Source organism: Nelumbo lutea, chromosome 1, assembly GCF_056320005.1.
Source record: "Nelumbo lutea isolate HS-2025 chromosome 1, American lotus-T2T, whole genome shotgun sequence".
In the NCBI taxonomy this organism is placed as follows: domain Eukaryota; kingdom Viridiplantae; phylum Streptophyta; class Magnoliopsida; order Proteales; family Nelumbonaceae; genus Nelumbo; species Nelumbo lutea.
Window position 1 is genome coordinate 79,320,524 of NC_142684.1, and position 17,185 is coordinate 79,337,708.

The 17,185-nt window shown below is 35.2% G+C and overlaps 1 protein-coding gene and 1 long non-coding RNA gene across 2 annotated transcripts; both read left to right on the forward strand.

The window, feature by feature from the left end:
- The first annotated feature begins 3,467 nt into the window (after positions 1 to 3,467).
- Positions 3,468 to 4,426, forward strand: LOC148875607 (uncharacterized). Its single transcript, XM_088966599.1, has one exon. The coding sequence runs from the start codon at positions 3,543 to 3,545 to the stop codon at positions 4,233 to 4,235; it is 693 nt and encodes a 230-aa protein (XP_088822725.1). The 5' UTR covers positions 3,468 to 3,542; the 3' UTR covers positions 4,236 to 4,426.
- A 770-nt stretch (positions 4,427 to 5,196) lies between these two features.
- LOC148875608 (uncharacterized) lies at positions 5,197 to 11,953 on the forward strand. The gene is made up of 5 exons (XR_016105880.1): positions 5,197 to 5,280; positions 8,428 to 8,488; positions 8,711 to 8,750; positions 11,264 to 11,452; positions 11,556 to 11,953. It is a non-coding gene; the product is annotated as an uncharacterized LOC148875608 (long non-coding RNA).
- The last annotated feature ends 5,232 nt before the right edge of the window (positions 11,954 to 17,185 follow it).

Here is a 17,185-nt window from a genome sequence, read left to right on the forward strand (position 1 = left end):
ATAAAATCTTAAGATTTTATTGTGAACTACTCCCTACCCATATTAATAAGGATGCAAAAAATATCAGGTCCAGACTCAAGAGTAAGAGTATATGTTGTGTTAAGTGTCAAAAAAGCTACACAACCAGTAGTGTTTTAAATAACAAGCCAATGCCAAAGCCAATGCAACAAAATTTGTCAAGTTGGGAAATTAGGATGTTGATGTACAACTAACTACAAGCTATTTCTCATTTGCTCTGGTCCGATTATATAATTATTATCATGTGGTTTGCTGGCGAGGAAGATTCGTATATGGGGCTCCACGGGCTGGCCCATCCCTTGATATATTGTTCTATACAGAGTGAGTGAAGAACCCCTAAAATGCAAAACATGTTATTTGCATTTCATGCTAATTTTAATTTCAATTAAAAAATTGTTATATTTCCTAACTTTATGCGGTTTATTTGTACATCAAGTACTCATGTAGGTTTAGACTCAACAAATACAAATAGAGTAGGGTCACTTCATGAAATTTGCAAAAAAAATTAAATTAATTTATGTTTTCTAATTATTTTAATAGAAATAACAAAATTGTAAGTATATATACCTAACAAAAATAGGGCCAAAGATGTGCCCGCTTGAGCTTTGAGTGTTTTGTAATTGAGAAGGACAATTCAATTTCTTGGCCCCGGTCTGTGATAATTTTCTCTATATTTATTCAAAAATTTTGAAACATTAATCGGCTTGTGATGTAATTTTGTTTGCCAAAAGGAAAATAAATATGAAAATTAGTATCTAAAGAAATGAAAAGTAAATGTTTCATAAAAAGCAAGGTTTTAAAAGGCTAAAGATGTAGTTGAAGCATAATGGCCTAAAAAGGAGAGGCATAAGCCTCAAGGCGTAAACCTTGAAGTTAAAGGAAAAAAATTAATTAAGGTTTGTAAATTGATGAAAATAACAAGTACTTCTTTTAATAGCACATGCCACATGCAGTCATGCACTGCTATTAAATGACCTAACTATTGCGTGGCAAATTCAACTAAAGCTGAAATCAAAGCTCTCTTGGTGGGCTTAAAAGTGGCTAAGTCCATCCAAGCCTGCCTCTTGGTTTCTTGGGAGGATTCTAGAAATTATATTGGATTGGGTTTCTAAAAATGAGAAGGGTTCTTGGAGACTTGCTTTAGTTTATACTCTCAGATAGATCCCTAGGGATTTGAATTCATTGGCAGATGCCTTAACTAAAGAAGGGATGGATAATTTTTTTTTTTAGTGCTAACTCTTTTGCAATGTTATTATTGGGTGGATTCTTGTCTTTTTGCTCCTTTTGTGCATCCACTTGTATGAGCTCAGATCTCCTACCCACGAGACATGACAACTGTGCATTGGGAATATCTAACTTATCATTCATGGGGAGATCTTCCCAATACATGGTGGTGGTGTTTTGTGGGTAGTAAATCCTGAGTCCTCGTGTATATTCCACCCAACCTTTTTTTCTCTGAAGTGAAAGCTAAATTGTTATAAAAAATGACTAATTTTTCATGAGCTTTTGGTCTAATTTGATAGGTTTACATTTTCATTTTTTTATGATTGTTAGGGTATTGCTTGTACTCTATATCAAATTATCATGGTTGTTATAATATTATATGCAATTTCTAAGGTTTTGGGCAAAATTGCTTGGCTATATAATACATCCACCTGATCCATAGTTTTAAGCACCAATGCAGATCATTCCTGGTTCTCAAGGATAAGAATTCCAAGCATCAAGCAGGAGAAACAATTCTGTAACCCATCTTAACATTTTAAATTCTAGTTGGGTCTTTCTATTTTGGTAAGAATGGCCAAGTCTGCATTGAGTATCTCACAAGGTCCAAACCAATGGGACATTCTTAGAAAACCATGGGTTCAACCTTCTATTGCCTCAGGCCAATTTACATTTCATCACCCTTTAAAATAATGTCAAGCATGGTTAAGGGACAAAATAATTCATCAATTAATAAGTTAATTGATCATTTATAAAGTTCCTTCTATCACGTTGCATCGACAAAGGAAACTTAATGTCTTAGAAATGTTTAAGGTTGATTATTTGAAAAACATTGAGGACACAAGTTTGCTTAAACAATCTCTCATTGTATTTTACTAAGTATGGCTCAATACTTCCTACAGGTTAACTTATGTTGAGTATTGAAAATAGATTGTTCACAAGGTTTTTTCTGTACTTTTTGGAGAATCCTTTGTCATCTTCTCCTTTTAGTTAACTAGTAAGAAAAAAAACAAGTGGCCATTAGTCGAATGACAAGTACATAGAAGGGGAAAAAAAGAATGAATCAAATTTGACCCTACATTTGAAGTGGCTTCTAGTGCCTGTTTTATGCTCGTTAAAGTTCATAATGTTTCATTCTTATTACCCTCTATTTGGATTCAGGCTCCACATTATAATGTATAAGGCTAGGAACAACATTATTACAGAAAGGAAGTGCTCAAAAATGAAAACAAACCCATATAAATTGTTACTTTCGTGCTTGCAAATGCCTAAGTTAATGGTTTTGACTAATGTTGTCCTAACCATGATAACCTTTCAAGAACTACACTATGACAATGATAGTTTTAAGAAAAAGCAACATTCAAGCTAAGAAAAATTAAGATTGTAACAAACAAAATAAGTTTGAACAAGATGCTAGTGATAAATTACACATCAACACTTGTCTTTATTTGGTACCATTACCATTTCTACTTGCAACGCTTTAGTTGGTCAATACAAATTTTTAAGAAACTTATAAATTTGGATTGGGTGTTTGCATTTATAGCAAAAACTTATAAATTTTGATGTTTTTATGAAAAACAAAAATGATACCAAATATTGTATTGATAATTCAAAGTACATATATATATTCATAAAATTTCAATCGACCAACCAAAAGGTTATAAATAGAAGTAACAATTGTATCAAACAATCTAAATAATGAATGATCAAACTATCAAAATTGTCACATCATTAGAATTTCAACAAGATTCTCTTTTAGAAAATTTAAGTTTGCTTTTAAAACAATGGTGTTCATACTTGCCAAGTGATTTCATGTATAAATAAATAAATGAAGTTGAAGTACTTTATCTTGATTTATTTTGGAATGGAGAAATATTATCTAATAGCTATGTGAGAATTGTTCAATTAAATACAAACATGATAAATTTAGATTGTAAGCATAGAAACAATATTAATTCCAATTCAACATTGATTATAACGAAATAATAATATATTTAGAATTGAAATTTGGGATGATCAATGACCATTTTCTTTGATTGCACATAAAAGCAAATGAAAACTGAATTTCAAGAAATTTGTAGAACCATCGTTCACATTATATATCATTATCAACCGTCGATTTTATCAGTGCTACTATTATAAATCATTTTAGACCATAAACATAACTTGATTTGTGGGCCCTTCAATTATATTCATATTCAATAATGAGATACGTAAGGAATCACTTGGCACTAACTCTACCCAGAAAGAATCTGTTCCTCTCAGTTCCTCTCTTCCTCCCTCTCTCTCTCTCTCTCTCCCCAATGGATAGACACGTACAAGCTCTGTTGAATCGCCTATCCTGCGTAGCTGTCACCATTGCTACCTTCACGCTCCTCCTCCTCTTCATCCGAACACCAGAGACATGCATCTCAGACTCAGACCCAAGGGCCGCAAAGATCAAATTCCCGAGATCCTCCTGCGACTCCACCCACCGCGAGATCATCTCCCTCGAGAAGAAGAACAGACGCCTTTGGTCCACCAAAATCTGGCGAAAGAATGTCGATTCCTACACCGAGCTATTCCATGGAATTCAAAGTATGGGGTTCCTCACTATCCACTCGAGGGTCCTCTGCGTCTCTGCCGGCGCCGGCCACGAAGTAAAGGCATTATTGGAAATGGGCGTAACCGATGTCACTGGAGTTGAACTCATTGATTCGCTGCCTCTGGTGAGTAGAGCAGATCCTCATAATCTTCCTTTCTTCGATGGGGTCTTCGATGTAGGTTTCAGCGCTCACTTTTCGGAGTCTTTGTTTCCTTCTCGGTTCGTTTCCGAGATGGAAAGGACGGTTCGGCCAGGTGGGGTTTGTATACTTGCCGTCCAGCTTTGCTCGGATGAGGAATTACGGGAAATTACGGGTTTGTTTAAGAGGTCGAAACTTGTTGGTGCTCGTAATATCACGTTAATTGGATTGAAAATGACTGAGATCATAATGAGAAACAGAGGTCCTCCTTGAATTATTCATATTTTTTTTTTCTGTTCTTATGGAATGTTAAATTTATTTGCCTCTGCTGTTCTTTTGTTCTTTGTTTTTTTTTTCGCATACGTGTGGACAAATTTACGAATTTGGCGCAGTTGTAGCTGATCAAACTATTGTAATTTGTAAATCCGTATCAAACAGAAAATGTACGTGGCAATTTTTATTTCCTCTTTCTGGTATAGTGAATTTCTCTTGTTCTTTTTGTTTGAAAATAGCTGAAGTATGCCATGGAAACTAACAACTTTAGGAAAAGTTATTAGGGCTGTAAAGGTCATAGAATTTGCATGCAGAACCCATTGGATTGTGGCACAATATGACTAATGAATTGTGGCACATTTGACCAGGTATGAATTCTTGTTTAATAACCCCGAACATAATAATGTGCAGCTGAGATACATTAGGCTTAGTCTAACCGGATTATGTTGACATGTATGACATTTCCAATTTAGTGATCGAGCTTAAGATGCACTAGGCACTACAAGAAAACTGCCATATACCAACGGCCCGTTTTACTGATGACATATTTTCGTCGCTATACATATGTAAATAGACGGATATTATTTCCTTCATCATTTAGGCAGTAGGGTATATACCAATGGTAAGAACCGTGGTATAGGTATACATATACCGATGGAATAGGAACCGTCAGTGAAGGTTATCTATACCGAGTGGATAGATCCATTGGTATAGCATAAATACGAAAAAAGAAATGGCGCGAGAGGATACTGCACGAGTTTGTGCATTTTTGGAGTCTCCTATCTCCACTACTCTCTCACTCTCGTTTCACTGCATTTATTTGACTCTCTCACTCTCTCCCTCGTTCTACGACTTCTCCCACTAAACCCTATCTTCCTTCACATTTCCCTTCATTTTCCCTTGAACAGCAAAATCAGTACCATTATTCACGCCGCCACCACCAATTCCTACATTGGACTACATTTGTTTGAGGGTATCTATCCAGATTAAGCATCAAGGAAAAGGGGATCAAGAAAGAGAGTTGAATCTCAAGCTACAAGTTATGGTAAGTGTTCCATCTCCAAATCTTGAGCCATAATATTTTTATTATTTTTAGTTTCTTTTCTTAATTTTTTTTTATTTGGGATTTTGTTTAATTTTTTGATTCGACTTTGTTTAATTCTTGGTTTAGATTTTCTTTTCTACACTAGAGAGGAAAAGGGAATAGTTTCAGTGCTGAACTCCCATTTCCATACCCAAAATTTAATGGCATCTGGTTTTGGGTTTGAACTTGATCGGTTGTAGTGGTGGAGATTGGAGAGACATAGTTTAAACTTAGTTTGGATCTGGAAAAGGTGGGTATCTTTTTTATTGACTATAAGCAATTTATTTGGGATCTGGAAAAGCCCAAATTAGATGAACAAAAATTTAGTAGAAGAAATAGGGCAGATGGAACCAATTCATGATACCTGGCTGCACCATACACACCTGGTAGTTTATGAGTGTATACGTTAAGGACTCATATTCTATGACCTCTAGCTTGACTGGAAAATTTAGAAATGAGTTATAATATGAATGTAAAAAATTTGCTTTAAATTCCTAATTAATAAATAATAAGATCTCTAACTTGACTGGAATTTTGAGCAGAAAGCATGTTTAGTTTTTTCCCATCTCTGACCTCTAACTTGACCAGTTCTATGTTTTTGTCTCGATTAATAATTGGGTTAGGATCAGTTCTTGTTGATCCTAATCAACTTAGGCCCGAAGCGATTATATGGTTAGTAATGTATAAAAGTCTCGTGTTTTTTTATTTTTTGTAAATTTTGTTATATTTTGTCTAAAAGAGTAAATTTATAAACAGTATATAAGATAATTATGGTTAAAAACACATTTTTCATCAACACATGAGAAAGACATATCCTTTCTTTGTTAAACTCTTGGGTGCTTTTAGCTAAAATGTTCTCTGGAATCAGCTACAGTGATCTGAGTAAAAATCTTAAAGTCCTCCCCCTTAATTCTTCAGCCCTCTCCCTTCATAAGCTCTAGACCTCTCACTGTTGTCAATTTGCAATTTGATGGAATTCTGAGAAACTCTGGGGAAGCTAAGGTTGGAAATGGGGGGGGGGTATCTTGAGAGCTGATGGTTTTCTGATTTGGGCTTTTAGTTTAAGCTTGAGGGTCTCAGATTTGCTAAACATCTGCTCTCTAGTTTGCTGCTTGTGAAGGGGATTCTAGAATAGTGGTTTGTTGGGAAATGGTTCATTTCCTTCATGAATTCATGTTATTTCAACAAATTTTGTCATGACCAGTTGACCAGTAGTCATTCAACCTTGCACTTGGACCATTGATAAGTGATGCTAGATTTTGAAGTGCCAAGACTGGTTTTTAATGCTCAAATGCATTATTTATTCATTTTCTAGAGCATATAACTCATCATATGTCATTATCAACCTAACTACCTGTTCTTCCAATCTATTTTCAACTAGTTATATTCTAGAACTTTGCTTCCCTTTCACAAACAGGTTCACTCAAATCTGACATCAATCATCTCTACGGGTAAGAAAAAACATGAGGCATACATGTAATTTCAGTTTGCCAGAAAAAATTGGTAAGTTGTGTCAGTATAGCTGAGTACATTTCACTTTTAGTTTAAGACCACTTTCTTAACAATGAACACTCAAAGTCTAACAAAATGAGGCCTTGGAAATCAACTCAAGTAAACCTCCATTGACTAGCACGAACCCACTCAATAAAGTAGACAAAACCAGGATACACTAAAATGTAATATTTGAGATAAAACAGGATATGTTAAAAATGTACCAACCTCAAACAAGCTAAAACAGATCAAAACCAGTACTTAAAAAAATTGACTAGTATCAACAAATTATAATATATTCAAATAGAACTCAATGCCCTATTGAGTCCAAATAAGTAAACCAATGTACATCAGAAGTCCAAATAAGTAAACCAAGTTTCATCTTAGTCATTTAATTACCACATTCAGATGTTCACTGTAATTGCACTTCAATATTTATACCAACTTGAGAGCATATTGCACCCCTACAGTTAAAAGGAGCCCAAGAAGCAAACAACTGGAGATTCATAAAACAGATCAATCCCTCCATTATATAAAGCCTGAAATAGCTAATCATAAAACAGATCAAACCCTCAACATTTAACACAGTGCTAAATTAAGATCTTCCTCTTTCGAGACTATTTAATTAAGTATTCAAGCCATCTTTCTTGGTTCCACTAGGGAGTTAACCCTACAATCTCTCAATGTTGGAGGTATGTATCTTAAATTTACAATTACTGAAGCAGCCAATTTCATGGGTACACAAGATGAAGGGGAATGATTCAATTAGCTTTGAAAAGGTGTTTAAGAATCCAGAGATTTGCAATGTCTCATCCATTCTATGAAATTCCATCCATTAATGAATACAATGCTGTTGAAAGTCAGATGCTTTACAAAGTTTGTTTTCCTTGTTGGAATACTTTTGCACAGCCTCTGTAGATTGAGGACCATTATGGGCTTCATGCATTAAATCATAAGCATCGTCATTCTGTTTGACTACATCTTGTCAAGATTCTTCTTCTACAACTGGTTAAGATGAGCAAGAACCTAATAAATGTTTCTTGAAAAAGCATTTAAAGATAAGCCAAAAAAAATCAGACTGATGCCCTAACTCCAAGAGCAACTACAGCACTTGGCAATATAGTGGTTGGATGTTCATCATTTAGAAAATAAAAGCACTGATGCATGTTGACCGGTACAACCACATGCATATATATATTCATTGTTTTTCTTTAGCGATTAGCTACCAAAAGTAAAACTTTTTTTTGTTACTTGACTGAACTAAATGAAGCAGTTTCCAAGAAATTTGTTTGAATGTTCAATTGTAGCCCTCCTATGCTGAACTGTTCAGAGCTCCTATGAAAGTGCATGTTATGCACAAAGTATTGTGTCTTCAGATCTTTATAAATTAAAAGTTCATGAAGAAAGATTCTCTTCCAGTTACAATCTGCATTCATATTTGCATTTAAGTGCATCCACAGGCACAAATTCATATTCAATGAAATTAAATCTTGTAAATATGGTAAAGAACTTGGGTATGGTCTCAGATGCAACGGTCCCTGATCCTGTATTCATCTTTCCTCTGTAATCTTAACTTTTTCACTGAGAATATTCACCAATGTGGAACTGAATTTGCAGGACAATACCTTTTTCTTGGAACCTCATAACAGCTGGTTATGCTGAGCAATCAGTTTTTGGGGTACGCCTTTGTTTTGTTGTAAATGATGCAATTGTACTTTCACAATCATCCACTTCCTTAAAACAACAGGTCTTGAAGCTATACTTGTTTCCCAGGTGGTCGTAGGCACCACTGGTCTTCTTTTTATTGGGAAGCTGCTTGAAACCATATGTGGTTCTAGGGAATTCTTTAAGTTCATCATTGTAGTTAACTTTCTGACTTCTGTTTGCGTCTTCATCACAGCTATTGCTTTGTACTATATAACAAGGCAGGAGGATTATCTGTAAGTTTCTCTTACTATCCAAATACAACTGTTTTGTCATGCTTTACTTATGGGTTTTCTTGCCTATTTTTCTTTCTTAATCATGCTATTTGTCTTTGGTAAAATTTTCATTTTCCTTTTACAGTAATAACTAAGAAAATTATCATCTAAGCCTTGCCCCAACTATATGGGGTTTGGCTAAATGAATCTTATTTTGCCATTCTGTTCTGTTAAGTGCCATATCATTGTTAAATTATGAGTCCTTAGATCATTCCTTGCTACCTCAATTTGTGTCCTTTTTTCGCCCCATCTCTTCTAGCTCCTTGCACTTGTAACAGATAAGCAGGTGAATTTTCTTTTACAAAATATGGAGTCATAGATAATAGTCGAACGAGGTTTAGTATCTGACCAAAAAGTTGAATAAAGGTTGTTTAAGAACAGTGCAATTTTTTTTTTTTTGTTTTTTGTGGAAAAGCAATCAAAGCTGTGATATTATAGAGAAAGTACAAATCCACCAGGTCCTACCAGTTTTAGTGCAATCTTATCAGCTACAATGGATGAATTCCCATGAGAAATATTGGCAAAAGGTCCTGGATGTACAAGAACTGGAGTCCCTCAAGGGTCTGCATTAGAGTAGGGTTGATGACATCTTTCATAAACACAATCAAGGCACCTCCAACACCAAGATCATCTATTGTTATTAGGTGGGCATAACCTGTTTAAAAGGGCCTTATCTGATTGAGTTGCCTCATGGAAAGTCCGAGTATCAATGGCAGCAGCCAGAAGGTTATTTGCTGCAGTAACTGCATGGATATCTCCTGTTAAGTGCAGATTGAGCTCATCCATTGGGATCGCTTGACTGTAACCACCATCTACAGCACCCCCTTTGATCCCAAACGTTGGTCCTTGAGATGGTTGCCAAAGGCAGGTCCTTTAGGTGAAAAGAAGACTAGGCTACCAACCATAGTTTTATTAGAACAGAATTGTTAGATGACTCATTAATGCCAAAATCAATGAACATGCAACACCAGCTGCTGCAAGTGGAGAAATAAGGCAAAAAAGAATGAGACTCACAGAAATTCTTCTGACATACATGACAATAATCTTGTCCATATTGCTCACATGATAAATACAGAGGTTTTTATCTAACATATCATCCTGGAGAAGGAAAGCTACTCCTAAGGGAACAGGGAATCTCAAATTTCTGTATTTTTGCAAATACAGGAAATCTTTTTTTCAACCCAAGCACTAGCAGTAACAGTGCCATAGAATTGTCACATTCCTTTTACATACGATTCCTTATCCAGTTTTGAATTTCACTAATGAATATAAAACCAGTTACACTGTACACTGTTAATTTGTGTTCTTGGATGATACAGACAATTTAACTTCATCAATTTCTCTAGGTTCATATTTCCAATAGTTACTCAACTTAATTCAGCCTTAAACCACCATATGGCATCAACTAAATGAATCCTCTCCCACTATTTAGTTCTATTAAGAGTTCTGTTTTCTAGTAATCTATATGTCATTAAATCATTTCTTACCACTTCAATCCTCATTTTCTTTGGGTTTCTCCTCGCTCTTGTAGAGCCTTCTACTTGCATCATGTCAGTTCACACTGATGTGGACAATGGTTGTCTATTACTTGGGTAAACCATCTTAGCTGAACTTCTCCCAGCTTGTTATCTATTGATAGTGGTACGAACTGGTATCCAATTAATTTAGACAACTTACAAAGCATTAGGCTCAAGGAATTCCATAAATGATATGTTCAAGTTTGACACTAGATATAGAAGCCTTAAGCAATTAGATTCACGTTCAAGTTTGACACTAGATATAAAAAAAAATCCGAGAAATGAAGTTGAGGAGAGAGACATAAGAGTGAGAACCTAAAATGAAGCTTGCCACCATGAGGAATTCCATCAAAGAGACAAGAGCAAGATAGTAGAAAAATTTCTTCTTCTGAGAAAATCCAGATACTCAATTGTATTTAACTCAAAATTCTAAACTCCCTTTTGTTTTGCAAATTACAGGGCTTTTATAAACTTACTTGGAACAATCTCTCAGCTGATTAATTAATAACCCAACTATATACAATGAATCTCAAATAATTAGATTCAGAAATTATTTGAGAAGACTCAAACTTAGAAACTAGAGAAAGCACAGATAAAATCACAAGACTCATAAATTATGCATTTTTCAAAATCTATTCAATGGGGCCATTACTAGTTGTGGATCCAAGAATTTGATTGTTGGACAATTTAGCCCTGAGTTTCCATGTTTTCTCTTCACTGAAACAAGAAATCCTGAGTTATTTCCTCCACTGGGACCATTACTAAATAGACTAACCTCCCAGCCCTGAGTTTCTTCAGAATTTTTATGGCCATTCTTGTAACACAATCCAGTGACTTAGTGGCAATAATGCGGGGATTGGCCTTTCTTGATCTGTATAACTTTACCTATCTTTTATTTCAAACCAAACAAAGCCTATCATAAGTTATCCTTCTCAATTTGATCATTACACCTTACAGGTTAATATGGGGAAATGCAAGAGACTGAATATTGTCTTATTGAGTTCTCATGGAAGAGTTGAAGTCAGCTACAAGGGGGTGAGTCCAATAATGAGGGGCAAACTACCCAGGCTGAGCCCAACAATGAGGGCCAAACTACCTAGGGTAGTGCACGAGTGGATGCACACTCAGAAAGGCAGACAACTAAAGGTATTTGATAATTTTGTATACGTTAATTTGACATAAAAATCCTTAGTTTGTTTATTGAGTTATTATAACCCATATACAATTTACACATCTTTCATGTTTTCAGCTCAATACAAGCCTCGAGGTCCCACACGTATGTTAGAGGTGTGGGGTATGCCAGCTGAGGACAAGATTATTGTTCAACTAGATGAAATGGACCGACCAATTGGTGATGAGGGAAAAACTCTTACCAATTTCATAGATACAAAAAACTTATCTCTCTCTCTCTCTCTCTCTAAAACAGAGTGATTACAGTAATTTGTTAAAGGAGAATAAGTTGTCTTGCATGGTTTGATAATATTAGACCCTGAACAGCTTATCACTAAGGAGCTTTTGATAACAGCTGAATATGCTGAATTGAAAAGTTTATTATTTTATCTTTCAGGCTATGTTTGAGAAGAATGTAAATACAAATAAACTATTCAAAGAAGCTGAAGTGGACATCCCTTTAAATGATTGCCTGCCAACCAAATTTGGCACTCCCAAACAGGTAGAACCCACCTCAAAAAAAAAAAAAAAATCAATCAAAGCTTTAACCCTCCCAAACAGGTCCCAAACTATGGTTGACATGAAGTCAAATCAAAATTCTTACCTCAAGTTTTAATAAAATTTAAGTTTTAAGAGTTAAGCATACAATCTCCTTAAAATGGGTATAAATCATGATACACCATGCTGGTTTTTATTGTTACTGTGAAAATGGTAACCCATGCTTGAATACTTGTTAATCACCCTGATGCATAAGCTAAATTGTTAAAATGAAGCCAAAGTAGCAAGCAAGGACCACAATCTCACTCAAGGCGCGTTTCCAAATTCAGTTAATAAAAGGATATTTTAAAATACAACTTATCAAATCTCCTATACAAAATGCCTTCCATCTATTGGAGCATTTGGAGGACATAAACAATTGCATGTTTGATCAATTTATAGGTAGGATTGACTGCTTTTCATTTATATTTTCTATCCTTAACAATACCAAAGAATCAGATTGATGGCGTTTGGAGGAACTCATGATAATCATTTTCTATCTGTCATTTTCTTTTGGTGTTTTATTGCAACTTTAGCCCCCATAGGGGTGAGGTGCCATATGCTAGACCTAGTGAGTTTGAACCTGTGTGGGGTCTACTTGCACAACACGGACAATCTGACTATTTGTGGGTTTGAACCTGTGCCTCCTCACAGAGGGATACATGTGACCAAGTCAACTATGGGCCTATGGGGTCATTGGCTTTTATATTTCATTTCATGTATATAACTTCTTAATGCCTGTAAATGCTTCCATATCTCAGAATCCACTTTGGTTAGAGAAATCCTATCTCCCTGTAAGGTAAGATGGTGATATTTCTCTTAATCAGAGCACCATAAAAATATGGCTACCTTCCATATAGCTTCAAGATATGCTTGCAGTTTGACACACTCCACGCTACAATAACCATATCTATCATCTCAAAGCAGTCAGCTAGGATATAAGAAATGAGACACATTTTGAAGCCAGGATGCTATTCCATTATGAGCTTTCAGCTCCTTGATACATTTGGGTATTTGAAAAATTGTTAATTTTCAAAAAGCCCTGTCTTAGGGTCCTCTGTTGATCATTAAGGCTCTTGGAGACAGCTAGGTTAATTGCCCATCCTTGTGGATACATGGAAATTACAGATGATCTCTTGTTAAACTTGGAATGGATGAAAACAAAGTCCTAAATAATGCATCAAGAAATTCATACTATTCATATAATGAAAATGCAAGAAATTCAGTTGAATGGAGTCTTTGAGGGTTCAGTCGGAAAATTACTAAACTGGACCCAAGAATATGCAGGGAATTGAACTGAATGGAGGCCTTGAGGTTTTCACAAATGGAACTTACCAGTTGACATCCAAGAAGATGCACACTTTGAGTGACAGGTGATTCTAGGTTTAATTGATACTGTAGATTGTGCTGCTTGCAGATTCTTGGTAACAGCTTTATGCTATCCAGCTACCCTGGTTATCAAATTGATGATGGGATTGATTATGCTATTACTCAGCTGAAATTAAGTTTTAAGGGATCAACCCAAAAGTTGGTGCAAGTTTCACAACTGAATAATAGCAAAATAGCAACATCTTTTTGGGCTTCTTGCTATAAAAGAAAGAAGACAAAACTGTGGGCCTCCCTTGCTGAGAATGCAGTCAAGATTAAATTTGGTGGATCTCTTGGGATAACTAGGATCCATCTTGTATTGGAGAGTTTACAATAATAGCAGGGTTTGTAGTCTTTAGTATATTCAGGTCTGAGAGATTCTGCAAAAATAAGTTATTTTTGCTCCTCAAAGGCCCCTTTATCATTGTTTCTGGGATTTGTGAGAATTATCATGGAAGGTGGCTCTCAGATTGTCATTGGTTGGATAGAGAAGAAAATGTCTCCCAAGAATTTAATCATCTTCTTAGAAGGGGGGGGGGGATCCTTGGCTTTCAACTTGAACACTTTGTTCTGCTAGTTTTCTAGATCTGCTAACCTGGTGGCAGTTAACCTTGCAAGAGAAGGGTTGAGGAGGGGAACTATCTGTTACAATTCTGCTTTAATAGCACTATTTTATTTTTCTACCTCATGTATTTTTGGAAACAGCCTCTCTGTATGTGTCCCTCCCCAGGTCCTGCATTGGTGGGAGCCTTGTGCACTGGACTGCCCTTTTTACTAATTTTCTGCATTTGGATTGTCCTCAACTGCTACTAATTTTCTGCAGACTGCATCAACAATGTAAGCTTCATCACCAGAGTAGGGCTTAATTTATTTTATGAAAATCATTTATTTGTTTTGAACAGGAGGCATGAGTGTAGTCATTATTTTTCTTGATCAATGAGTGTAGTCATTATTCTGGGTGTAATCATTATTCAGCCACTGAAGAGATATCAAAGTTTGATTCATGGGAAGACTGTGTAAACCTCTTGAGCTGCAATCCTTTTACAAAATGCCAATTTAATTTTTGGTTTTCAAGAACAGGAAATGTTGAATCATTCTCTCAATATCATTGGTTTCAGATAACAATGGATGGAGATAAAATTCCAATCATAACAAAAGAATTTGAGAGGATCTAGATGCCACATGTCCTTGAATATAATTCTTGTCCTTTTTGATTATAAAAGTTTTAAGCTGGTTTAACAGATGAAGTAGAGAATTATTTGCTGGCTTCACATTTCTGAGATCTGTTGACTGTATGGTTGGTTATACTAGATGTGGTAGTTGCTGTCATAGTAGTTGGTTTTTTGTTTCTTATTGTTCTTTGATGGGTGAAGTAGTTTTGCTACCAGTTTGAGATTCATGCATAGATCATGTATGAATCTTTTGGCAAAAAATATTAGGGGATACAACAGTTTTTTATCCTTTTAATATCATTGTTGCAGAAGTTCAATGTTTAAGGTTTTTAATTGAGTATGGGGTCTTATGGCTATAAGGGTTTTCAGTGGTACATTTTCCTTATTTTCTGTCCCTTCGCAGTGGGATTTAAGTTATTGATCTTGTTTTGGAATTTTTTTGACCTGTTCAAAACATGTACGATAAACTGATGCTTGCTTTATATTCCCTTTAGGCTTTGTTTTTTTCTTTTTCTTTCTTTCTTTCTTTTTTTTTTATGGTATAAGGGATGGAAGGTTTTTGAGACTGAAATGTTTCGTCTATTATTACCACTGCTTTTGTGGTGGAAGCTTTAGTTTTCACCCCCTTTTAATTTGATCAGGGCTGTCTTTGGTTTCTTGTAAAGAAATGAAAAATGAATTATTTCCTCAGACAATAATATTCAATAGAAAAACGAAACCTTTCCCCACTTTTCTTCCTGCTAAATTTAATCCATCAACTAGGAGTTGGATTCATTTAACCTCAAAATCTTGGGATATTGGGACTCAGCTAAAATTTATTCACCAATTAGTACTGAATTATTGATATATGGAAAAATTATATATTGAACAGTTAATATTAATTTTTAATCATGCAAATAACTTGTCTTTAATTTTAATTCATTCAATGATTAATAACTTTTAAGGATATTTCCTTAAAAGAAAAGCATTAGCAACAAAAGAAAGAAAATATAAAATCAGATTGTACCATGACAAATAAATAGCATATCATAATGGAGCATAGAAAATCTAATATAATTTCTAATCGGATTGCTGTCCTTAAAGGACTAAGGATCTGTTAAAGGCTGAACTTATATAATATAGACGTAAAGGGTGATTCTAAAACAGCTGTAGGATGGCTGAAATTTAATCCTCAGGGAACCTGGAATTTCACATTTTGAGACAAGCTATTCAACTCTCAAGAAGATATGGCTGACATGGAAATGGACTCACAAAGCAGCAAATTGGGTGGGCAATACACTAGCAAGGCATGGGGTTGACTGGAAACAAATGTATTCAGGGATAATGACTTAAACCTTACTTTAAGAACAATTTGGAGTTAGTGCTGTCCTAATTTTTAGTTCTATATTGTTTGTAAATATTATTCTTTCTCAACACTTAACAAATTTTGCATCGTTATCCATAAAGATTCATGCTTTAACTCGTAACTATAACATTTATTTAAACCATACAAGTCAATAATTTATGTTGAGTATGTTATCAATTAAGTGGATACATACCCAATCCATCAAAACTTCGTCTAAAAAGCCCATAAGGGTTTGGTGGATCCAACACATATCCCATACCCATATCCATGTCTTGTCATGTTGGATGTGTACTTGGGGTAAAATGGAGTCTGGGTATTGTAGGTTTGAACAAAACCAGAATGGTTGAGAAATATATGGGTATTATGAGATTTGAATTGATAGGGCTATCCCTCTGGTGGGAAAATAGTTACACATAAATTAGAATGAATGCAGTTTGGCCTCTGTTTCCCTTGAATTACAAGGCTGAATTTTTATTGGTGCAGCTTGGGCAACCAAGGGCCATCAGTAGGGGAAGTCTTTAGAAATCATGTGGGTGAAACTCTGGCTATGTATTCTGGTCCCATTGGTCAAAGAAACTCTATGAAGGCAGAAATGATGGCAAAACTACATAGGCTGAAAGCTCTAAACTACATGATATCATAGTTGAAGGGGATTCAACAACTAATATTGGATAGTTACAGCACAGCAGGGCTAGATCATGGTTTTACAGGCGCAATATAAGAGAAGCAAACTGCTTATCAAGGAAATAAGAATTACATTCACTTGGATATAACTATGACTAAGACAAGATTACTTGGCGAGACAAGGGGTCAATTGAATACATATATTTTGGAGAATCAACGACAGGAAATAATCAAACATTGTAACCAAAGAAAATGATGGAAAGCTACCTAGCATGAGGGGTGCTGGGCACAGTTCGATTTCGATTTGTATATAACCATTTTTTTTTAAACCAGAAATTAATACAAAACTTTGAAGATTAACAATAAAAAAAGAACAAGTGAATTCTATTTTCCTCACAACCACTACCCACTTTTTGGAGACCATTTCCCCCCCAGCCATTTTACCTGCATTTAAACATCGTAAAATTGTTTCCCTTCATTCAATCTCCAACCAAATGGAGTGTATATAAATGGTTCTGGAAACAAATGTTTTTCTGTAGAAGTGGTCAAATGTAGTCGAACTATTTTCGTATGAAAAAAATTGTGCCTGTTGTTTGAACAAATGGAACATTAGGCATATAGAATTTTATGAAGCTTAAATAGAAGACTTAGGTTCTTTACAAT

Excerpts from the sequence above, each read along its gene's own strand:
- LOC148875607 (XM_088966599.1), top strand. The coding sequence starts at position 3,543 with ATGGATAGACACGTACAAGCTCTGTTGAATCGCCTATCCTGCGTAGCT.